Source organism: Rhinatrema bivittatum, chromosome 1, assembly GCF_901001135.1.
Source record: "Rhinatrema bivittatum chromosome 1, aRhiBiv1.1, whole genome shotgun sequence".
Classification (NCBI taxonomy): domain Eukaryota; kingdom Metazoa; phylum Chordata; class Amphibia; order Gymnophiona; family Rhinatrematidae; genus Rhinatrema; species Rhinatrema bivittatum.
Window position 1 is genome coordinate 521,646,439 of NC_042615.1, and position 25,978 is coordinate 521,672,416.

The 25,978-nt window shown below is 44.9% G+C and overlaps 1 protein-coding gene across 1 annotated transcript in view; it reads right to left on the reverse strand.

The window, feature by feature from the left end:
* The window catches only part of FAM189A2 (family with sequence similarity 189 member A2), a 174,656-nt gene that overhangs the window by 12,488 nt on the left and 136,190 nt on the right, over positions 1 to 25,978 (reverse strand). The window contains exons 9-11 of the mRNA XM_029615947.1: positions 19,949 to 20,027; positions 13,757 to 13,903; positions 2,566 to 2,855 (exon numbers count right to left, since the gene is read on the reverse strand). Coding sequence (XP_029471807.1) covers positions 2,566 to 2,855; positions 13,757 to 13,903; positions 19,949 to 20,027 — 516 coding nt within the window. The remainder of the gene's footprint in view (positions 1 to 2,565; positions 2,856 to 13,756; positions 13,904 to 19,948; positions 20,028 to 25,978) is intronic.

Genomic DNA, 25,978 nt, shown 5'->3' on the forward strand with positions numbered 1-25,978 from the left:
AAACTTTAGGACAGACAGCTCTTCTACTTATGATAACCTGGCTCTTATCTGTTTGACTCTTATTAATCATTTATACTATTGTGGCAGGACTTGCAGACCCTGCATAGATGAGGTAAAAGAGGTAGCCCCAGGGACAATGTCAAAAAGTAAAAAAGCATTGGAAGGAACCAAATAAGAGTCTGATTGGGTCCTCTGAGAATGTAAATCTGGGCATGAGGGTAGGGTTCAATGTCCTTCCTAGCCACATCTAGAAAGGAGTTATATAGTAGGTGGCACCTCACGATTTTGCGACTTCAGGAAAGGTCTGCAAATTTCAGCAGAATTTCACAATTCCAGGGAGAGGGAGTAAGTGGGAAGTGCAGGGAAGCCAAGAAGGAGTGAGGAGATCAGAGGGAATGTGGGGGGATGGGTGTTAGTGACTGAGGACATTGGAGGCCTTTGGAATGTGAGGGAGGGAAATGAGATGCTGTGGAGTGTGAGTGAGGTGATCAGAGGGATGTGTGTGAGAGGATTGGAGGGGTATGGGGTGTAAGTGAGGAGATTGAAGGGCTTGTGAGTGAAAGAATCAGTGTGGGGGAGGAGAGTGGTATATCATCATCCTTTCCTCTCTTGATCCCAGATCCCCCCCCCCCCCATTCTCTCTCTTATCTAACTTTTCTCCCATCCTCACTTGCTTTCCTTGCCCTCCCCTGATTCAGCTAACCTTTCTTTCCTTTGTGCCTCAATCCTCCTCATCACTTATCCTTCTGCCCCTCCTGCCTGAGATCCTTTCATTTCCCTCCTTGCCCCATCCACAGATCCCTTCCCCTCCTTCCTTCTCAGCACCAATCATTAAGATCTTTTTTCCTCTAATAAAGATCAAAATAAACTGGGCACAGAAATATAATAAAGTGACTTTTTATAAACGGTTTTTAAAATTACATTTTAATATGCAAATATATGCAAAATTATGTACATTTGCCACATAATTCCTGCAGAGCTTTGAAAAGTTTGCCACAGAATCTTGAAAAATCTGCCACAGGAAACCAGGGCACTAGATATAGCTAGACAAGAAGTTTAAACCTTAGCTGGCAGACTGCCAGGGAGGGAAACTGCACGTGATCAAAAAGAGAGCTAGTTATGTGCAGGCAAGCCGAAACCTGTATTCCTGTAAACCTAATGAAAAAAATTAGCAGAACACTGCCTGGGTGTGGGCACCATGAGTATTGCAGAGAAGCTGAGGACCAAAAGAAACCACAAAAGGGTGGATACCAGAAAATGATGAGCCTGAAGGCTGGAAAAGTGATGGCAAAGGTACGTAACCCCCTGGGACAACAGTGGGGTTAGAATTTCTTTTAAACTCCAGGCCCGATGTTCTTGTATACCCAGGCATTAACAAGAGAGCTCGGAGATTTGCCTGTCTGCCACCAAACCCAGGGAAACAATCTACCAGCAAGTCCAAGACTAAGCTGCATGAGAATTTGAACTGAATAGCATGCAATTATCAAGCATATCGCTTACAAGCATCAGTTTAGTCATGGGATGATAACTGCTGAAATGCCTGAAAGAGCATGAGTATGTGATTGAGAGAGTGTGTGTGAGTCAAGTGAGAGAGATCTTGTGCGTGTGAGTGAGAAAGAGTGCATGTGTTATACCTGAATAATCTTCCTGGGCCAGAGACTAACCTGAATCAGTTACACATGTATACATGTTTTATACCTGCATATTCATATTCATTCTCTCTCTCTCTCTCTCTATATATATATATACACACATAAATTAAGATTTCAAGTTAGTCAACATGCAATTTAATCCATTCAGTTGTATTAACATGGATTTGTCTCATTTACATCCACCTTGGGTATCATGAAAACTTACACAATTTCTAGCATTAGCAGAGTGGAATTGTCAACCACTGTAGTAAAAGAAAAGGAAACAACAGAACAGGGAGCAATAAATGTCTTTTTCCCAACAAGCGTACAAAATGAGGGAATATATGGTTAAATACCAAGTGGCAGCATAGTGCGAATTTCCATCACCTTCTGAACTACATCCAAAATACAGCAGTCAATATACTCATACAATAAGATCAACCCAGAGATAAAGGAGCTTATGTTCCAGCACATGTAATGCACAGTCAGCACACATACATGAATCCAAAAAAAGGAAAAAAAAACCCCATCTCTATCAGAATCCTCATGTCCTCCCCTGACATGTCCTGAAAATCTGGTGTGGATAAAATACCAAACACAAAAGTTATTTGGGTCACACACACAAAGTGATCTCATAAGCCTTCTTATCCTTCATAAAATAAGCTAATAACCCAGTGTGTCCTAGTGGACAATAATTATCCAGCACCTTCAAACCTTTTTCCACTGGATTTATCATTGCATCATTTTGCTGAAATGAATGTACTTCTGAATTAATGTATGACCCAGATAGGAGTATTTTTCAGAATCTCACAGCTTTATCCCCTTCTCCTATTCAGAGGAACCTAGAGAATCCTTTCACAGCATGACGGTGTGCATTTCCACTACAGTCAAGAAATGTTTCCATATTATCATCACAACAGTAAAAGTAAGCTACCTGCTCCAGGAAGCTGGCACTCATAATAGCTTCATCCATATGTTCTTCGTCTGATTTCAGAACAGACTTTATATTCTCCACAAGCTCCTGTACATCAGGGGTCATACTGCAAGAGGACTGCTCTAGGAACCTTGCCACTAGCAATTTAGTGTCTATGTATGACTTATAATCCACCAAAGAACGAGGTCTCGCTCTGGCAGCTCTGGTTCTCAAGGCCTTCCTCAAGGTGACAGCAGCCAACTGAGGCCTTAGCTCAGTCTGAGTTGCAGCTTCACAGCTCACTACTGCTCCTGTGAGGAAAAATTAGAAATAATTAATAAAACTCATTAACGATTAAACAAATAACATCTGAAATAAATTCTTCCCTGCACAACACAGAGAAGTAACTAACAATGATATGTATAAGGAGGTCGTCAAAGTGTCCTTTACTAGTTGTATCAGTATCCTCATATATGCTGAATGTGTGATGCTAGAGAGATATTGTATGATGTCAGAGTGAGTATGAGTGTATGGTTTTCTTGACACTCCCCAGTGGGAGGTGTCTTGCAGGAAGCATAGTCTTACAACATATAAGAGCCTGCTATGGCTGGTGTTTTTTCGTTCAGTCTTCCATCCTGACAAGATGGCTGAAGCTCGAGGTCAGAGCCCCCAGGAGAAGGAAGATTTCTTGGGATCCAAGAAGGATCCTGACAGAACCAAAAAAAAGGTGAATAATAGTGAAAGGGAGTTAGCAGGGTCACCTAAAGCACCATCTTCTGGGGGAGGTGGCCATGGCATTTCTTCCTTCCCACCCGTGTGGGCCCAGCTATATTTATTTTATTTTATTTATTTAACATTTTTTCTATACCGACGTTCTGGTAACAATGTTACCAATCACTTCGGTTTACATGGAACTTAGAAATGACTTAACACGAATGTCTTACAGAGAACAGGGAAACTATGGAACTTGGACAACATTGAATTGAATAAATAATAACTTATACAATATATAATATATACAATTTTAACTAGCAGAATTTCTACAAATTAGGTTAATCATGTAACAAGTGGTTGAAGATTGGCAGGAGGGAAATTCAGATTAATTCAAGGATTATTAAGCAATGTAGGATAACGAGATCATTAACCAGGAAGGAAAAGTGATATAAAAGATCATTTCAGGTGTGGCTATAGCTATACCATGTCCTCTTCTGGGCCTGTACAAGCTGAAATAATGAAATGCTATTGTCGTCCTGCTCCCTACCTCCCCCCCAAGTCAGAAGCATGAGCACTCTGCAGCATGGGCTCATGTGATCAGGCTGTCAGGAATGAGGTGCAGGAAGAGCAGCAACAGGCTCTCAGAAGCAGAAGAAACAGCAGCCAGGAGCAACGGGGCCCGCGTGTGCTCATGAGTGGAAGAAAAAACGAGCAGCCGGAAGCACACGCCGAGGAGGAGCAGGAGGAAGAGCAGTGGGGCTTGCACATGGTAAGGAGCAAGAGGCAGGACAGTGATGCGGCCTCCATGGCCAGAAGAAAGAGGAAGCGTCCTGTGGGCATGGGGGTTGTTGGCTTCTAATTTTGCTTGTGCCTCCACGGGGGTGGGGGGGTGGGAGAGAGTGCTGAAACATCTGAAAAAACATGCGTGTGAGGAAGAGTGCATGTGAGGGAGAATACTTGTGTGTGAGTGAGAGAGATAGGAGAAAGTTTGCATGCAACAACCCCACTTCTCCCCCTCCTAGTCCAAGACGATCTCAGGGTACCTGGAAATCAAAATTTCCCAGGTATAGAGAGCAGAGGATTTTTAAAATCCTTATTAGTTTTGATTATTTGTGTTATGCTGATGGACCCTTGGACTGAGGGGGAGTTTGTGCTACATTTGTGGAGGGTCCCCACCGTCGGTAGGTGAGGTCAATGGAAAGCAGAGGCCCAGATGGAGCTTCACCACTACCAACCCATGTTCCCCCTAGGTTGAGCCCTCAGTTACCAGGGCTGGTTGGACTTAGGCGAGGCCTCTGCAGCGATGGAAGACCTGATGTAGAAATGAAGCCAGTGCTCAGGCAGAGGTCCGGAACAAAGAGCAAGCTCAAGATTGGGGGTCAGGCAAGGGTCGAGGCAGGCAGAGTAGCTCATGGTCGAGGTCCAGGCAAGGGTCGAGGCAGGTGGCGTGAAACAAGGTCGCAGTCCAGTCCGAAGTCAAAGCCAAGATCAGTCCGAGGAAAGAAGTAAGGCGAGGAACACAGGAGGCAGGAAGGAACTCAGGAACAGAAATCTACTACTCAGACGCGAAGAGACCTATTACCAAGGCAAAGGCTGGAGGTAGGATCCAGCCTTATGTATTCCTGAGTAGATGTCATCAGCAAGGGCTCTGGGCTTCTCCTGCCACAGGCCCTTTACATTTAGAAGAGAGGCATGCACCCCTAGGAGATCAGGTGCTGGAGCAGGACGTCAGCAGCGTTCCCAGCTGTGAAGAAGGCAGCAGTGGCGTTGGCGGCACCCCGAGCAACATGGGAGCAACAGCGGCACTCAGGGCCGCGAAGAAGACGGGTCATGTCAGTAGCGGCTCCCTGCCACTACCAGGGAAGCCTGGGCCTGTATACGCTGCAGTGGTGGGTAAGCGAAACCAGCTGCGGGCTCCATGGCCAGCAAATGTTAACAGTACCCCCTCCTCTAAGCCCCCATCCTGAGGATTTCAGTTTCCTGGGATGGGAGGCATGGAACTGCTTGATCAGATTTTTATCTAATATATTCCGATCAGGCTCCCAGGTGTTCTACTCCCATCTCCGGCTACGTCTTCTCATGTCCAGAACTTCCTGTACCTGGTACGTGGTATCACTCTCCGAGGCAATCTTCTGGGGCTGTGGTGTCCTCCGAGAGTGCCACGAGAGTACCTGGGGTTTCAAGAGAGAGACGTGGAAGGAATTATGTATCTTCAAGGATGCGGGTAAGCGGAGTTGTTATGTTATTGGCCTTAGTTGTCATAACACCGTAAATGGCCCAATGTACCAAGGAGCGAGCCGCATTGATGGAACCCCGAGTTGAATATGACGGGTGCTGAGCCATATCTTCTCTCCTTGCTTGAACTGAAGCACAGGTCTTCGCTGGAGGTCAGCAAATTTTTTGGCCTTTAGGCCCGCTTTCTACAGCCTCTGCTGTGTATGGTTCCAGAGTTTTTCAGCTCTTCTGCCGTCATCTGAGCTGCTGATGAGGAAGTGGTAGAGGAAGATGAGGCTGCTTGCTATAAATGACTTGAAACGGTGAAACACCCATGGCAGTGCAAGGGTGAGAGTTATGGGAAAACTCTGCCCAAGGAATCTTGATGGGTAGTAACATAAGCCCGGAGGAAACTTTTTAGCGTCCAATTTGTCCATTCGGATTGACCATTAGCCTGCGGGTGATATGCTATGGTGAAATCAAGTGTAATGTTGAATTTTTTACATAGGGATTACCAATATCTTACAGTAAACTGAATTCCACGATCAGAGATAATATGTTTGGGGAGGCCATGGAGATGGAACATGTGCTGAATGAAAAGTTGAGCTAACTGTAGAGCCGAAGCGAGAGCAGGCAATGGTGTGAAGGGTGCTATTTTTGAGAAACAGTCAACTACCACCCAGATGACTGTATTGCTCTTAGAGAGCGGTAACTCCATGACAAAGTCGGTGGAAATGAGAATCCAAGGTTCCTTGGGGGGGCTGGCAATGACTGTAACAGCCCCCAAGGTCATCCCACCAATGTTTTCTGCTGCACACAGACGGGACAAAAATCCACATAAGCCCGAATGTCCTTCTGCATGTCAGACTACCAGTAGAATTGCTGGAGCAATGCGAGAGCCCGGGCTTATCCAGGGTGGACTGCAACATGGGAATCATGGGATTAGCTTAACACTTTTTCACGGTGCTTAAAAGGAATAATCATCTTCCCTGGAGGGATGGCATGGTGGAGAAGAGGAGGACCTGAGCAGGGTCTATGATATGCTGGAGTGGTTCAGTGGTATCCTCTGTCACAAAGGAGTGAGAAAGAGCATTTGCTCAGATGTTTTTGGCTGCTGGTCTGTATTTGAGTTTGAAGTCAAAGTGGGTGAAGAAAAGTGCCCAACGGGCTTGCCGCAGGTTTAGACACTGAGCTTGGTGGAGGTGCTGCAGGTTTTTATGGTCAGTATAGATGGTAATACGGCGCTGAGCTCCCTCCAATCACTGTCACATTCTTCCAATGTGAGCTTGATAGCCAGTAACTCCTTGTCGCCAATTCCATAATTACTCTTGGCTGGAGAAAATTTCTTAGAGAAAAAGAAGCAAGGATATAAGGTTCCAGAGGATGAGTACTGGCTCAAGGGGGCCCCTACTCCTTCAGAAGAGGCATCCACTTCCACAATAAAAGTACACTGTGGGTCTGGGTGACGGAGACAGGGTTCCTGGAAAAAGGCAGCCTTTAACTCTTGGTAGGCTGTCACAGCCTCAGGCAGCCAAAGTTTGGCATTGGCCCCCTTGCTGGTCAGGGCCGTGAGCGGAGCTGCCGGTTTAGAGTAATTGTTAATAAAGCTGCGGTAGTAATTGTTGAAGCCCAGGAACCTCTGTAGGGCTCGCAATCTGCTAGGCTGAGGCCATTCTTGTATGCACTTGAGCTTCTCAGGGTCCATTTGAAATCCTCGTTTGAAGACTATGTACCACAGAAATGGGAGGCTTTCTCTTTCAAATAGGCACTTCTCAAGTTTGGCATAAAGCTGATTATCATGGAGACGTTGGAGTACTCGAGAGACATCTTAGCGATAAGTAAGCAGTTCCTTCGAGAAACCTAAGATGTCGTCTGAATATCTTGTTCATCACATTTTGGAATACAATTGGTGCATTGCATAATCCGAACGGCATAACCAAATATTCATATTGGCCATCTCTGCTGTTAAAAGCTGTTTTCCATTTGTCTCCATGTTGAATTCAGATTAAATTGTACACCCCCCCCCCCCCCCACTCATTGGGGATCCAAGATGGCGGTGGAGTACTGACATCGTGAGCGTGGAGCTTTTACCTTTGGATTATTTTTTGGATAAACGCTGTTTGTAATGCCTCATTCGACCAGGAAAAGGCGTGCCCGGGAAAAAGCTATCCCTGAAGCCACTCTCGGGACCCCCAGAACTGGTCCGATGGATGCCCACGTTCTTCGAGGAGCTGCAGCGTCGGGAGTTGAGTCGCTAGGGCAGGGAACTGAAGGAGAGGAGTTAAGTTCCCTACCGGACTCTGAAACAACTTTGTCCCCGATGCAAAGGCAAGCGCCAAGGAATCCAGCGACGCTGAGAGACCCGGATGGGAACCCAGAAGCGCTGCAGGCTGAAAGTGCTAGCGGCGAGTACCGGTCAGGGAGTTCACCAACGGGAGAAAACAGCTAGGAAGAACAGCCTAGAGGGCTTGAAGCTGACCTTGGCAGCCCAGACAGAGGCGGATTAGAGCTGACTCAACCTGGGAGCACATCTACGCCGCAGCAGTTAAGTTTAAAAATGTTTCCTTATAATCCACAAAGACCGGGACAGATAACGTTAGAATCTTTGTGGGAAACTATGGTTGAGTTAGGGAATTTGATGATAAAACAGACTGAGCCATTTAGAATTAAGATTGAAGATAATGAAAATCGAATAAAATCTTTAGAAAATACGATGAAAGCTATTAATAGTTCTGAAACTGAGAAGAAAGTGCTATTGGAATCCGTGAAAATTAAACAAGAATATATAATTAAAGATAATTTGGTTTTGTTAGATAAAATTGAGAACATGGAGAACTTGTTAAAAAATAAGAATCTTCGTATAATTAACTTTCCGAGAATCTCTCATATAATACCAAGAGATATGTTCAAGAAATATATACAAGAAATTTTAAAAGTTCCTCCAGATCAAATTCCACCAATTACACGAGCTTTCTATGTACCTGTGAGAGGGGTTTTAAGAAAGGTTTCCAGTGAGACTTCTGACCCTATGAAGGTATCAGAAGGAAAAGAAAATGGAGCTGCAGATTTAAATCTAACGGCCTTTTTGGAAACATCAGACCAGACTCTAGCTGAGCCAGCCACATTGATTGTAAATTTTGCAATGGAAATGGATAAAGAATGGATTTTAAAGTTTGCAAGTAAGGATGTTTCCTGATGTATCTAAATCTACGCAGAAGAGGAGGAAGCAGTTTTTACTGCTGAGGCCTCAGGTATTACAGATGGGAGCAACCTTCATATTGAGATTTCCTTGTAAATGTTTAATTAAGTTTAAGGATAAATCATTTCTCTTTTTTGTACCATCTCAATTAACACAGTTTTTGTGTGATAACTCTGGAAGTCGGAGTATGTGAGCACCCGTGATTCAGTTTCTTAGCCTCGATAATGTTTGAGTTAGTCTTACCTTATTACTGAATTTAAGCTTCTGCCGATGTTAAAAAGATTAAGGTTATTTTATGAAGTCTGGAATGTGATGACCTCTTGGATCTAATATTGTGGACTTGTAATGCTTACATAAATTAAGAAATTTCTTTAATTTATCTGATATAGTAAGTTATGTATGTAAGCATATGATTTATTGTCAAGAGAATTATCTTGATATGCTGTTAAAAAATTAATAAAGATTAAATTAAAAAAAAAAAATTGTACACCCCCCCGATGTCCAATTTGGAGAAAATCTTGGCCCCTTGCAGGCAGTCAAATAACTCTGAGATCAGAGGCAAAGGGTAACGGTCCTTCCGGGTAATGGTGTTCAGACCTCAATAATCTATACATCGGCGGAGGTCCCATCCTTCTTCACCACAAAGAAAAACCCGGTGCCTGCTGAAGAAGTAGAGCGACGGATGAATCCTTTATTCAAGTTTTCCTTTATATATTCAGACATGGCCTTTGTCTCTAGTAGGGACAAGAGGTAAACCCTTCCTCGAGGTTTGGTACCGGGAAGCAGATCAATGGCACAAACGAACTCCCTGTGAGGAGGTAAGATATCAGCTTTCTTTTTTGAGAACACATCAGCGAATTGAGCATACTGCGGGGGAAGACCAGGTGGAACCTCAGTAGTTATAAGACATGGCCGAGTTGCAGGTCATCTGGCAATCTGGACCCCACAGGGAGAGTTGAAGAGAAGTCCAATCGAACTGCGGAGAATGTTGCTGGAGCCAGGGTAATCCCGGAACCACGGGATGTATAGATTTATCGAGAACATAGAATGCCAGGTGCTCCACATGAAAAGATCCAGTGCAAAGCTTCAAAGGGTCAGTAATATGGGTAACTTTCCCCGGGAGAGGATCTCCGTGGATGGAGGAGAGAATCAGAGGAACCGGGCAGATATCCATGAGAATCTGGAGGTGTTCCCACAAGGGCCTTCTTGAGGAAATTTCCACCTGCCCCAGAATCTATTAGGGCTAGCGTGTTGAATTCCTGGGTGCCCACATACGACGACACTGGGAGCGTTAGTGGGGGAACTGGAGAGTTGAGGCCTATGCCCTGGAGTTTACCAGCCTTACTGGACATTGAGATATTACGTGGCTGGCTTTGCACAGTATAGACAAAGTCCGGCCTGGCAGCACTGAAGGCATTCTTCCGGAGTCAGTTGGCCTCTGCCCAGTTGCAAAGACTCCTCCATCAGGGTTCCGGAGGCAGGAGAAGTTTCTGGAGGAGGAGAGGGATGCAGAGGGTGGTTGGTGATGCTGTACGCCTCTTAGAGAGTTGTAATTCTTGAGTCCACTTCTGAAGGAGACGATCAATCCTACTGGCCAATTTTATAAAGGAGTCTAAAGAGGCAGGGAGCTCCCGAGTCACCAGGTCATCCTTGATTCGGGATGACAAACTGTCCAGGAAGATGGAGTAAAGGCAATCCTCTCCCCAATGGAGTTCTATGGCAGGGTCCGGAATTCAATATAGTCGGAGAGAAAACGGCTGCCCTGGTGGATATGGAGGAGCTCAGAGCCGGAAGCAGACTGACGAGCCGGGTCATCAAACACGGTCGTGAAAAGTTCCAAAAACCAGGGAAGGTCCCAAAGGTTGGGTTAGAGCACTCCCACAAAGGAGAAGCCCAGGCGAGGGCCTTACTGTCCAATAGGGACAGAATGTAAGTCGTCTTAGTGGCGTCACCTGGAAACAGTGCAGCTTGGAGACAGAAATGCATGTTGCACGACAGAGCTAAGGCTCCCCAGAATAGCAGGAAGGAACTGGAAATGGTATGAGCATTGGGAAGGTGCCTATATGGTAGGCACCGGTGTAGATGAAGTCGACATGCCTACTGGAACAGAGGAGTCTAGGGAGGCACTGAAACACTCCAGAGAGGCCACTAGAGCTTCATGAAACTGTTGCTGTTCCTGAATTTTCTGTGCCAGGCCCAGAATGGCTTGCAGAACGGAAGCCTCCACTGGGTCCACAGCCTTGGCAATCTGTTATGCTGGTGGACTCTTGGACCGAAGGGGAGCTGGTGCTACCTGTGGGGAGGAGACCCACAGGACCCCACCATTGGTAGGCGAGGCTGATGGAAAGCAGAGGCCCAGCTGGAGCTTCACCACTATCAGCCCATGTTCCCCTTAGGTTGAGCCCTTGGGTGTTGGGACCAGGTGGACTTAGGTAGGGCCTCTGCAGCGATGGAAGTCCTGGTGTAGAAATGAAGCTAATGCTCAGGCCAAGGTCTGGAACGAAGTGCAAGCTCAAGGTCGGGGGTCAGGCAACAGTTGAGGCAGGCGGCGTAGTTCATGGTCAAAATCCAAGCAAGGGTTGAGGCAGGTGGCGTAGCTCGTGGTCAAGGTCCAGGCAAGGGTTGAGGCAGGCGGCGTAGCTCGCAGTCAAGTTCAGGCAAGGGTCGAGGCAGGCGGCGTTCAAGGTCAAAATCCAGGCAAGGGTCGAGGCAGGTGGTGTGAAGCAAGGTCGAGATCCAGTCCCAAGTCAAAGCCAAGATCAGTCTAAGGAAAGAAGGAAGGTGAGGAACGGCAATCCACTACTCAGAGGAGACCTATTGCCAAGGCAAAGACTGGAGGCAGGATCCAGCCTTATATAGCCCTGGGTAGATGATGTCATCAGGAAGGGCAGGCGGGCTTTTCCCGCTGTGGGCCCCTTTAAATTTAGAAGAGAGGTGCACACATGCGCCCAAGAGATCTGGGGCTGGAGCAGGACGTTGGCAGCGTTCCCAGCCGCGAAGAAGGCAGTAGTGGCGTCAGCGACACCCTGAGCTGCATGGGAGCATCCGCAGCTCTCAGGGCCGTGAAGAAGACAGGGAGCCTGGGCGTGTTTCTGCCGTGGCGGTGCAGCGTTGGGTAAAAAAAGCTGGCCGTGGGGCTCCCTGGCCGGCAAGTGTAAAAATTAGGTGTTATTTGATGGATTTGCTGTTTTGAAATATTTTATTATTGTTTGCAAAATTTTTATATAAGTCTAATTAATAGATGTTAGTGCCGGATTTAAGATGGCATCACCTATAGGCAAGGGCAAGGGCCTCCCTCCTTCCCCTACTCCTGGAAAGCAGAGTTCAGCAGAGGAAGCCCCAGTTTGGGCTATTTTCAGAGTTTGACACCCAAGGCTTGTGCCTATGTTGACTATGCCTAAACCCTACCCTGGATGTTATTCTGTTTTTCAGCTGTTTTGAAATATGTTTTCTTTTTATTAGTATTATTTTTTAATTTCATTATTTGATTTATTCTGAGGAATTGTGGCGATTCTGGTTTTTCCATTGTGGCACTACATACAGACTGGTTTGTTGCAATTTCCAGTTCAGTTTTTGTCTGCATGTTTCTGTTTATACTTCTTTTTATTCTGGATTTGGTGAGGTTCAGTCTGTGTTCTGGATGTGTGACCAAGGGAGGTATTCTGCTAGCATGCTGTGTGTGTAGGGATCTACAGCAGCTTTTCTTGTTCTGTTTTCCTAATAGGAGCTTTATTGGTGTTTTAGGGACTGGTGTAATAATTGAGGTGTTGCCTTTTCACAGGTAGGGTTGTTACTGTTTGAGTGCTGTCAGTTAATGCTGTTTTGCTATAGGACGTTTACTATATTGAAATTTTAATTCAATTTATTCATAGCTTTCTGAGGCCCAAGCCCACACCCAACACACGTTACAATCAGCTTAATACCATATGGGTTCCATGTGTCTTTTTTGCAGGATTTTCTGGTTGGCACCACAGCAGTGCATGTAAATGTAAAATACATGTTATAAGTGATATTGTTTTACCTTATAAGAGTGTACTTTGAATGCCTTTTTCATGTAAAATCTATTATAAATGCATAATTTGTATTGTGTGTGGGGAGGGCATGACAAGGGGGAGAGGGGGCCCAAGGTTGTAAAGGTCACTTAGGGTGCCTAATACCCTTGCATCAGTCCAGAGATTCAGTCCCATACTCTTTGCATTTCACTTTAGATTTGCCGTAAGGTTTGCAGAGTGGATTTCTGGTTGCAGTCAGAGTAAAAACTGCCAGACTGGGAGATCTGCTGTCAGAGTTGCTACTTGGAAGGAGTCAGCAGAAGCTCATTTGTTCAGCAGAGTGTTCCAGATCATGTTACTGGACTACAGGGATCTGCACATCAGAGAGCAGGCACCAATAAGGGGAAAGCCCAGAGCGGGTCCCATCTCCAAAGCATACCTTAAAACTAGTGGGTAGTAGAGGAAGAAAACCCCTGTGTGTACAGATTGTATAGTAACTGGAGCTTTGCATGGATTTATTTTTGCTTCTCCATTCTGCACTCTACTGATTTAAATTATCTGCATCAGTTATTCCATTATATGATGTATTTATTTATTTTACGTACAAAATGTATAAATCACCTGTCCGAAGCGGCTGCAAAAAATGAACAGAAACATAAAACAGACAATCATATTAAAACAAATACAAGCAAACAAAATATTATAATTAAGCCATAGAAAATAGCCATGCTTTACAATATTTTGACCACCACCAGACTGCTTGGCAGTGTGTTACTTCTACTGGGAATTTGTCAAGAGACCTCCAACTTGAAGACTTTCTGCCTCCCCGCCCTCCCCTTCTCCCTCCTCTCATCCCCCATCAAGATAGATCCCTGAGAACAAGAATCACAATTTCGCCCCTGCATTCCCAAGTGAGCCCTACTAACCAGTGAAACAGGAATTACAGATAAATTTAACAGGTTAGAAAACTGCAAGCTTGAAGTGTGGAATAATGGCACATTTCCATCTCCTCTAATTTCCTAAGTGGACTCTAGTCCTTTCCCCTGAGAGTCTAAAATGTAATTATGGTAGTTGATCTGGAAATAAAAATCACCTCTGGCTGGCAAATCGCAAATTACTGGATCGCTATTTGATCTTTTCCTTGGTGGCTTGCAGGTTGTTTTGTGTCCTACCACAGAACCTGATGCAGGACTGGGAGGAGAGATGTTGTCTCTGTCAGAGGAAGTTGCAGCATTTCCATCTAAGAGAAAAATGATAATGAATCAGGGTATCACTGAATCAAGCCGATATGAATCCATGACAAACACCACAGATCACAACTAGTTACAGTCTACTTCCACAGCCCCTTGTAAGAATCACAACTAAAACATTAGGGATGTGCAGAGGGACGCCATACGTTGCATTCGGGATTCGTATTCTTTGGGGCGCAGATACGTTGCATTCGGCAAGGGGGCCCCCCCCGATACTTTTATATGTTAATTCCTATTCGTTTCCCCGCTACAATTAAATTAACTACAACCCCCCACCCTCCTGACCCCCCCAAGACTTACCAAAACTCCCTGGTGGTCCGGGGTGGGGGTGGGGTCCGGGAGCCATCTCTTGCACTCACACCCTCAGCTGCTGTATTCAAAATGGCGCCGATAGCCTTTGACCTACTATGTCACAGGGGCTACCGGTGCCATTGGTCAGCCCTGTCACATGGCCATCGGCGCCATCTTGTGCTCCCACCATGTGACAGGGGCTGACCAATGGCACCGGTAGCCCCTGTGACATAGTAGGGCAAAGGCTATTGGCGCCATTTTGAATACGGCAGCCGAGGGTGTGAGTGCAGTGGATGGCTCCCGGACCCCCTGCTGGACCACCAGGGAGTTATGGTAAGTCTTGGGGGGGGGTCAGGAGGGTAGGGGGGGGGGGTTTGTTTAAATTGGCTCCTTTAGGCGGCCAAATAATTCAGTGAAGATTCGTTGTATTCGTGGGGAATCGAGATACGTTTTGCTTCCCCCCGAATATGGCCCTATATGTTGCGGATTCCCAATTCGTAGGGAACGAATGCACACACCTATAAAACATCTCCACTGCACACCACTAAATAAAAAGGAAGCTTTCTTCCCTGAGATGTCATATATCAAAATGGATATTAGATTTTTCTCTCATCTAGCAATCTCTTCTTTGCTTGATCAAATGCTTTCAAACTATAATCAATAAAAAAAAAGGTATGAATTTTACATTAATACATTAAATCTTGGCTTCTAGTGAGTGGAAAAGGAGTTTTTTGGCAAAATGTACTGATTCAGGCAGGCATGGAAAGGGGCTACTTTTGCAATCCTGCTTCTCCTTCCTGATCTACCATCTGGGCTGATTGTCTGCCATCAACCAGACTGTGCTGTGCTGCTTTGCCTCTGCTCCATAAATGGGGACGTTTGGATTTTACTCGCCCCAAGATTATGGTTTGGGAGGGAGTTCTCTCAGCATTTTCTGCTACAGATGGTAGTACCACAAATTGTCATGTAGGTACTAATGCAGGGGTGGCCAAGTCTGGTCCTTGGGAGATACAAACAGGCCAGGTACTCTGGATATCCACAATGAATATGCACAAAATAGATCTGCATACAATGGAGGCAGTGTAACAACTTCTGGCACTATCACAGGTACCAGAAAACATTATCTTCCCACTTCTCTCACCGAGATTTTCCTTCCTCTCTCCTATCACAGCTCTGCTCAAACTGAAGAGGTAAAGGAGAAGAATGTTAGAGCAGCAGCAGTAGCAGCACATGAGACAGAAGGGCTTCATCTATCCAGATAATGAAGTGCTGCCATGCTTTTGGTTGCTGTAATTGTTGGTAAAGTACTCAAATTCGGAAAACTTGGGACGTTTGGCCTGTATGAGGGAAGAGATTTCCAATCTGAGCAGGTTCTGGAGTTGAGCGAGTCAATTTGGAGAGATTCTCAACAGGTGTAATCTGTAGCCTCTTTATAATCCGAAGGAGCTAGTTCTCCAAGATTAGAAAAGGTAACAATTTATGAAAAAATTCAGCCTCTGGAAAGATGGCAGACAGAGGATGCTGGTGCCACGTGAAGTGAACCTATGGCCTGGTAGATCTTTTCTTGCTGATTAAACAGCATGGGCAAGAGAAAGACAAAAGTGAAAGCCTAACCCAGTGAAACTTCCATATTGCCAGCTGGCCCAATGGATTCATTTGTTCAATGCATGGTGGCTTTTGGAACCTCTGCAACTGAAGCAAAATGGATGACCGTTACTCTGGTTTGTCTGCAATGGAGGCATCCCTGAGCTCTGATAGAAGATTCCTTCCTTTCTCCAAGCAGTTTTCAGAATGTCTTGGAGTGAGCAATGGAGAATTACACTTCTGAGTAGAACGGAATCCGTCATCAATCCCATTGAGAAGTGAATCAAGGGTCTGGACCAGTATGGAGCATGGGGATGGTTGGGGGTGGGGAGGAAGCTGCAGACAACACAAGGAGAAACCTCATTGCTAGCTGGTGGCATATCAATGTTGCTAGGGTCAACACAAGTAATTCAGTGTTTATTAATAAATTCCACATCATAACAGTGTGTCTCTATCAAATACAATTAAAGATCCCAACAGAATCAGCACTATAAAACCACACAATGAAGTTAAAATAAACAGTAGAGTAATAATTATGATTACAACCATAAGCCCCCCTCCCTCTACCCTCTTTTTTATGAAAAAAAGGTTATGATGGGATTAGTTACTGGTTTCTCTGGTTCTCAGTCCATTGATGAGGCCACAAGACCACACCCTCTCCTTTCCCCTCTGCCTGCCCAAGCTCAGATTACAGTATAGGCAACTATCTCCAATGCCAAATTTTTATGTACCGGAGCATTGCTGCTGCTGCTGCCATGCCGAAATACGCCGCAGCGCCGGCTCCGTGTCAAAGAAGAAGCTGAAGATCAAGAAAAATCAGGAACAGGTCTTCAGAAGCTGAAGCCCTGCTCCTCCCACAGGTTTCCATGGTAACAGGAAGCCTGTTCGAGAGAAGGAAGTGGGGTGCTACAGGGTCCATCAACATGCGAGGACTGATCAAGATCCTGAGCTGGCTTTTCTTGATCCTCAGTTGCAGCTGTGGTGGGGGAGAGGAATGCCCTGGAGAGGAGAATTTGGGCAGGAGAGATCAATTTCCTCCTCCCAGGAACAACTCCCCCCCCCCCCCCACTTGTCTATGGGTTCTCGCTTCCTAAATCCAGCCGTGTGCCTGCCCAGCCATTTGATAAAATCTATTGCATGAATATTTATCACTTTTCTACTGATCCCACTTCTTCCTGGAAGATGAGCCCAGGATTCAGAACTGAGAACCCTCCTTCACATACAAGCCTGAGAGAGAAAGAGAATCAGACAGTGAGGAAAACTGACTAGATGGAATGAAAAAAGAAATTTCTTCTTAGAAGACAACAGTCCGAAAAAAATGCATCCAGGTGGCCTACTGGTGTTGGCCAAAATGCAGACAATACATGGGGCCAGCACAGCAGGAATGACAAACTAAAAAAAAAATACAACTTCCTGTTCCTAAAAACATAACCAGGGAAATTGAAGGTGGGGGTTATGAATTATAAACATATGCAGCTGCACTATTTTAGATTGAAAAGTGCATAAAGCCCGTGCAAGGTGGTAATTTTTTCTCGTTGGTGTAAAACCAGCTGACAGGAAGGATAATTGCTGAGGAGGAGATGGAACGGGGGCCATGTACCCTACTGGCTTGAACGCCCCAAGGAATAGTAACTCAGAGGTCATGACTGCGGCAAGAGGGTAACAGAATGCCTATACTGGATTCTCATCTACAGGAGTAAGCAAAAAGGCTGTGAAAGCTTTACATTTATATATATTTTAGTCCAAGGACCACCATGGTTTCAGTCTTAGAACCTTTAGATGGAGAAAAATGGAACGAGTAAGAAAAAAAATGACTACCAGATTCAAAGCATACGTAATCGACATCTCCCAGGTGGTAGAATATTGGCTACCTCTAATATGAAGGTCAATCAGAGGGAACAATCTTTCAATCACAGTACATACATCTAATCCAGCCACTACACAATCATTGCAAATGTAAAGTTCTGGAGGTTTTATGGTAAGTAAATTAACACATTAAATGAAATGCCAGTATTTGATTTGCTCTAAAAGAGTAAACCGTACAAATGCAGAAGGTAAAAAAAAATAAATAAAAAACAACAAGAACAGCCACCAGCTCTTCAAAATTAACAAAGGAAACTCCAGTGCCCATAAAGAGGATAATCTTTCAACAGAACAGCCCCTAACGGGCTTTCAGAGCACTTCTGGGACATGATCGCCAGCTGCCTCATGGATGGAATAGACTTGCAAGAGCTTTCAGTGTGTAAACATTGCAATCCTAGCCAAAGGGAGAAGAAGCAACTTTATCTTTGGAGAACAATTACAGTTGGGTAAATTATACACCGAGGTTATGCTTGATTTGATTTTTGCAGTGTTTGCATTTCATTATCCAGGTCAAAGAGTTTACGTGACTTTTTTTTTTCTAGCTGGATAGTTGAGAATCAGATACTCCGTCTCATGGGATCATAAAAGCTATTTTCTTTCTATTTTGACCGCCTGCCAGTTTCATCCTGCTGCTTTGGGCTTTCAGTTCGATTGGAACCGGGGCTGGAATCCAGGCCATGAGCTTTCATTTGCCACAATCCAAAGATTTCCCTGCTACTATATATCTCCCCCTGTTCCCCCTAAAATTTAATTGAGTTGAATCGCAAAATCTGATCAGTAGGTGTCGCTGTTGCACAATGACAGACTCCCTCCCTCCCCCCTCCGGGATCTGAATACTTCCTTCACAATATCCCCAGCCCAGCTGACTCAGCGAGCAAAATATCTGAGCTGGGACTCGAACACAGGTGGCACCACTGCCATTGAGCTGCTTGGCTGGCCTATCATAAGCCATTGTAACACAAGTTGTCTCAATCTGACATGCTTGGGTACGTCAGCTCTCGTTGCAGGGACTTTGAAAGTTTGATGCTTTCCACATGAGCTGTGTATACAGCAATTTCTCCCTGTAAGTTGACAGTAAAGATAAACAATACTGTGTGACAGATGAGCTGAAGGCATATCTCTTACGTCAAACCTTGTGCTTTCATACTACCAAAAGAAGGAAATAAATGCTGGGATTCAAACACCATAGCACAACGGAGACTGAAGACTACAAAGTAAAACAGACTGCAACTACACTGCAAAGTAAAATGGATGTCGAGCTTACATAAAATGGTTACAATAAGGGGTCCAATCTCAAAACTATCTTGCAAACATACCTGAAAATGGGCAAGCAAAAAAAAAAAAAAAAGAATAGAAAAGGACTCCACTGCTCCCAGACTGATGCTCTGGTGATTTGCAAAGCATAGCACAAGGCTCGCGTGTTATTCCCATATTTGGCTTCTGCCCCTCAGGCCAGCCAAGTCTGGGAGTTCTGCTGAAGGAGCATCCACAGCCTCAGAGAAGAGGACCAAGCAAGAACGTCAGCTACTACTGTGATTTCAAATGGCCTGACAAAGAACTGCGCTTGAACTAGATTCTAAAAGGCTCGTTTCCCACTCTCAGGCACCATCCATGCAGGAAACTGGGAAGCACTGAGGCAGACCACGATACCTCTGTGACAGGAGTCATCTAGGAGGGAGGCGATAAAATAGGCAGCATATGAAACAGGAGTAGAAGACCCAGCTAAATGCTGCAACATCTGTTCCTTGTTACTAATTCTGGTCCAGTGAACAACGCCCTCCTGGTTTTCCTATTTCATGTGCCTTTTTTCCCCCAAAACTGGGTAGGGAGACGTGCCAGTCTACCGCATGTACACAGTCAAGGAAAGAATGGGAAAGTACTATAAATGCTGAGATCTATCAAGCTATATTTCCCCAAGAGAAAAGGATGTAAAACTGCAGCACCCAGGCCATGTTTAGCTGACCACAGGTCAACCTTTTCAGCCCATCGCACATCATCCTCTTGATCATGTGGCGTCAATTGTGCTGCAGCTGAGTGTTTTCTCAACAGCCTGACAGCATTTTCATTCTCCATCACTTATTTTGTGTCTTAACGATGTGTTTTACATTTTTTTATTCAGCACACAAATTCTATACCTTATTTTACTGGTATCTATTGTGCCTACTCTTCCTTTTTTTATGTAACTAAACTGTATAACCTGAGCAAAGCACTTAGATCTTCCCCAAACTACTCTGTTAATGTTCTTCCAGATTATTAAAAAGCATAAAATAATTTTCTGCTAAGTCATTGCTGGTTACCTTGAGGTACCTGCATGTCATTTGGTTCTGCTCTGTCGACTTCTGCCTCTGTGCTGGCTGTTGACTGAAGGATAGGTTCCTGTTGTACAAAATTAGGAATACATAACAAAGCAAGTCAGGGGTATATAATTACAACTAGTAATGTGATGCATTTCTATCAAATATACTCAATGCTCATTCAAAAAAAAAATTCTAAAATTCTTCTCTATTGTTTGCTGTTTGGATGATTTCTGGGCTAGTTATGTTATTTCATCGATGCTCAGCATTACTCAAACTAGATTACTATCATTAATAGTATGACAGTGTGCTTAGCTTTGCTAAAACAAAATTTTAACACTGAAAAACAGGAGAAATGGATTGCAATCTATGTGGAAGGAGAGTGAGAGTGAGAGTGAGGAGTGACTGCAAGAAGGCAGACTACATATGGTGACACAAACACTGGAGAGGCTGGCATTAGTTTTCATGGAGACCAGTGCAATGCCTCCCTCATGGAATGTGTTTTCAGGAAAGATCTAGGGGTGGTGTATATATGTGTGGGGATGTCTTCAGGAGAAGGGGATGATATTTAATAACGAGGAGCTCCTGATGCAGAGCTGTAAAATAGACACAGCCAGAAGAAAATAGGGAGTCACTGGATGAACCCAAGGAGAGGAAGAGATTTCTGAGAGGAACATGGTTTTGAATGAAATGCAAGGAGGAAAGGTGGAATATGGGGAGTTTGGAAAGACCAAGAGGCCAATTTTAAAAGGAAACTGGTTGCCTAAGTTTCGCTGAAATTTCGCCGTCCTTAGATGCCTGTTTTAGGCAGAAAATCTTTCAAATTTAGAGGCTTAAAATTGAGGCCCCTAAATCTAAACCTACTATTTCCTTTCCTAAATGTAGGTGCTTAGCACTGGAAATCCACAGGGAATTCCTAAATTATTTTCTTTCCTCTAGCCCCACCTGCTTTTTAGGGATCTAAATTTAGGTAACTTGTAAACATAGTTGCCTAAATATAGGCACTCTGCAGGGGGGAATTTTCATTTAAGTAGATCTATCCACCTAGATCTTAAATTAGATGCTTAGATTTTTTGAGTATCGACCCCCTAGGTTAAAATACTCAGGATGATCAAGGTGTAAATTAGGACAGATGTAGTGGATGAAGAAAAGGAAGTCATCAAGGATGTCTGCATAGTAATGGCAGGGAGGGACTGTGGTGCACTGCAATATCCCAAAAATTGTGTGAGAGAAAATGGCGGTGCATACAGAACTTGGGGAGCAGAGCGCAAAGTGGGATGGTACATTCTCAAATTCTGTATCATCATTTCTATGAACCCTACGTCAGCCCCAAGCCAGGTCTTCCTTCTCCAGGTCAGCAAGAGATCAGCACTCCCTAAGAGAGTAGATTCTCTTATTCTACACAGCTCAATTTACTGAATTTAAGCCAGGAGATGCCAGAATCCTATAGCTCAAACTCAGTGAATTGAGCCAACAGCAACTCATTTCTACAGAGCATCGGCTACTCTCCTTATGGCAGGTAGGAAGCGAGGCAAGCAGACAGATGTACTAGTGGAAGGCTGGGAGAGAGGACTGGAGAAAAATATTTGATGGCAGAAAAGATGGAGCACAGAAGAGAGAATCAGAGATAAGGGGAAAAAAGACAGAGAAGAGAAAAACCCATCATTTCCCCCCCAAAATCGGAAATGAGATATGGAATTCATTTTTATCAAGTTGAATTAATGGAGGTCATCCACAATAAAATATCAAGACATTATGAGGTCCATATTCAAAAGCATTCAGCTGGCTAACACAGAGGTTAGCTAGCTAAATTAATATTTGAGCACATATTTGGCTATATTCTAGCCGGTTAATAAGTTAGGCGGCTAGAATTTAGCCGGATAAGTTAGAGGCTTACCAAGGTCATAACTGGGAGGAACTGAGTTAGCCAGATGACTTAGCCAGCTAAATAGGGTCAGGCCAAAGAGTTGTCCTAAAGATAGCTGCACTATTGAATATGCCTCTAAAGTTAGCCAGATAAACTTATTTGGCTAGGAGTCACGTGATGTGGTGGGCTTAGCCGGTCGCATCGAGCTGAGCTCTGGGTGCTGTCACCTCTTTAAGTAATTATTCTCACCTCTTTACTCCTGGGGGAATTCTGCGCACAAAAACTGAAAATTCTGCGAACAAAAACTGAAAATTCTGCAAAATTCTGCAAACTTCATATTGGTCAAAATAACACAATTTACATGACAGTCTGTAAGTAATTACATTTTAAATTATTACAGAAAAAAGTTGTTACTTAAAGTTGCAGAATTTTAAATATTTTGAGCAGAATAGCCCTAGAAATTCACTGTAAGAGTGTCCCTTCCACTCGCTCTCCCTACTCCCCTGGCCAGTTTGCCCTCTCAGGCCCCAACTCTTCTACCTGCCAGTATCTCTCCCCTTCACCTCTAGGCTCAACCCCTTCCACTCTATTGCCAGTCCCAGACTTTGACCCTGTTCTCAGTACTGCCCCTCACACAGGCTCCCTCTGTCCCTCCCTCCCTCACACACATGCTCCCTCTCTCTAGTACACAGACACACCCTCATACAGGCTCCCTCACATACACAATCCCTTCACACAGGCTAGCACCCTCACATACACACAATCCCTTTTTCATACATACAAGCTCCCAATCTCTCACACACATACACACTCCTTCACAATCTCCTCATATAGGCTCCCTCTCTCTGAAACCCACACTCAAGCATCCCCCCCAGCCCCCTCTCTTACCTCCCATGCTCTCTCTCTCACCCTCCCCTCATATAGGCTCCCTCTCTGAAACCCACAAGGGAAACCCCACTCCCCCTCTTACCAACCAAGCTGTCTTTCACCCTCCCCCATACCCCCTCTCCTCTCTCATACACACATTCTATCTCACCGGCATCCCATTCCCCTCATATAGGCTCCCTCTCTCTGAAATCCACACTCAAGCTTCCCCCCATCCACCCTCTCTTACCTCCCATGCTCTCTCTCACTCTCCCCACCCCCTCTTACCAATCATGCTCTCTGTCACCCTCCTTTCTCTCACACACACACATTCTCTCTCACCAGCATGCCGCGGGACGCGCTCCATTCTCCGCATGCCAGGGTCTCCTCTGCTATTTTCTGCTGTGCTGATGGCCGGAAATTGGCGAGGTGATGGTCGAAATCTGCGGGAAGGGCGACTAGGGAGGAAATCTGCGAGGTGAGGGAGGAAATTTGCGGGAAGGGGAAATTCTGCGCAAATTCTGCATTTCGCAGTAGCGCAGAATTCCCCCAGGAGTACCTCTTGAAGGAAAATAAACCCCCAGACTCTGATTCAGAAGGCGATAGTAAGGAAAGCACATCTTGGAACGAGTTACAAGCAATCCCCGCAGCTATGGCGCTTCGAATGAGAAAGAGAAAGTAAAGCCGGCCTCTCCCAATATGGCCGACGGCACGGGAACAGGACCCATGGAGGACTCTGAGGCATCGCTGATTATCCGCCTCACCGATGCGGTGGTGTCCACTCTAGACGATCACTTTTCACACATTTCCATGCAGATAGAAGAGCTGAAATCTTCTTTGGCCGAATTATCGCCTTGTCTTGACCAGGCGGAAGGCCATTTGTTGACTGCAGAGGATGATATTCTGCAATTGGAAAAGCATGTGCATGCACTGGAAAAAGAAATGCAGGAGAAAACCACCAAACTAGATGATTTGGAAAATCATGCAAGGTGATTAAACTTGAGATTTGTAGGCTTGGTGGAAGATGAATCCACAACTAACATGAGTAAATTCCTGGACAGATAGTTATTGGAGGAGTTGGGCCTTCAGGAGCTACAATGGAAATTGATTTTTGAGAGGGCCCACCAGATGGGACCTAAGACGTAGGAGCGGACTCGACTCAGAACAGTAATCGCCACAAAAAGAAAAATTTGTTGTACAAGGAGAACAAAATACTGATATTTCAAGATTACTCAAATCGTGTGATGGCACAACGGAGACTGTTCTCTCCTATTTGCTTGAAGCTGGCTCAATATGATATTAGATTTGCTTTGCAGTTCCTCACACAACTGCGTGTCTGGCACCAGGGCACTAGACACGACTTCTCAGAGGCTGAGGAAGCCAAAAAATACTTACAACTGGCACTTACGGAATGAAAGGGGCCTTGACTAGCCATGGATACGACAATATTCCTAAAGAGGTACGAAATATTTGCCCCAGGGCTTACACAGCGCTGGGAACCGCGATTGGCGGCTCTGATTTTCTTTAAGTACTGAGTTATGTTGTGTTTTGGATTACTCCAGAGTACTTCCCGTAGTACTGTATACACAGTGGCTATTTCAAACTAACAAGAAGGGGAGAAAATTCCCCCTCGGACAAATATTGTGATATTACCAAGATAGTCACAGAGGCGAAACTGATCCCCGTGAAGCGATCTTAAAATAGCTCGGATTGCTGGCCTGCAAGATATGTTGATTTAAATAATGCGGGCCTAGTTTGTTATATTGCGTGGTGTACTCTCTGGTGTTTCACACATGGGGAACACTAACACACTGAAGCTGCTACATGGACTGATCACCGAAGTTGGAGATTCATGGACTGTGGGAATATCCAAATGGTTTCCTGACTCTGGGTAATGAGGTCTCGAACAAGTGGAAGACACTCTACAAGGCCAGGAATTGTGTATGTAAAGGGGCCATGGCATCATAAAGTGATGTCGCAGATAGAGTGTGTGGATCACATCGATAATAATTTGCTTAAATACTCCATGAAGCATTACTATCAGCAACGTGGAGAAGATGCCATGGTATAGTATCCTATTAGGCCCTGTACACACGATGTTAAGGATAAGACCATGTCTTTCTGCCGGGAAATTGGAAGTCCCCGGGATTTCAAGCGACTTTGATTGTACTTATAATTTCATTTGGACTGAAGATATGTATCCTTCAGTTGGTATGTATTATTATAGCAACATAATCAAGGTTTCATATGGGGGGATAGAGTAGAGTAGAGGTGGCGGCACCCGAACACATCTGATTGACTCCCAGCCTAACAATAGGCAATGGGTTTGTACTTAGTAGAAGTGGTGGAGGAGGGGAGTAGGGAGGTAGGGAGTGGGAGGATAAGAGGGGTTTGGGGATGGGGGGGCTCCAAGTCTCATGTACTAAGGTGGATACGTAGATGACAGCATATTCTGGATCGGGATTAATCGACTTGCTGCAATGTGTAAATGGCAGAGAGGGTATTTACTGGCTGTAAATAGGGAGGAAAGGGGAGATACAAAGATTGGCATGCCTCTATTACATTATTTCCTTCTTTCTGCATGGGGGGGGGGAACACACAAAATAATAACTTGGAATGTAGCTGGGATGGGCTCACCATTAAAAGAGAAAAGGTGCTCTCCCCCTTGAACCAGGTGAGATGCCAAGTAGCTTTTTTACAAGAAACGCATGTCAGAGTGAGAACATGGAAAACTTCACAGACACTGGGTTTCTCAAGTATTTTCGGCACAGGGAACATCTAAAACATGCAGGGTGGCTATACTTTTCCATAAATCGGTCTCCTTTCAGGTAACGCACACATGCATAGATCCCCAAGGACGATACATAGCTATAAGCGAAATCTTTTTTGGAAAACCAGTGAGATTACCTTGGTGAAGAACCCATGGTCGTATTTATTTGGTGCATAGATTGAGGCTAGTCTCTGTCTTGTCATCATTGGGGTCTGACTTGTTGATAATGAGGAGGTGATCTTAATTGCATAGTGGATGGGAGACTGGACAGACAGTCTGTCTCTCCTGCTCCTGTGCTGGGGTCACACAAAGGAGCCCCTTTTCTCAATAAACAATTGCAGACAATAGATGTATGGCGTATGCTGCATCCTGGGAGATTGGATTCTCTCATATTGCCAGGGCTCACGACACTCGAACAAGGATTGATTATATTCTTATTTCCAAGTCTATGTTCCCTAAATTAATATGGGCGGGCATTAATCCAATAGTGATCTCAGATCACGGGATGATGACATGTGAGGTGTCCAATTAC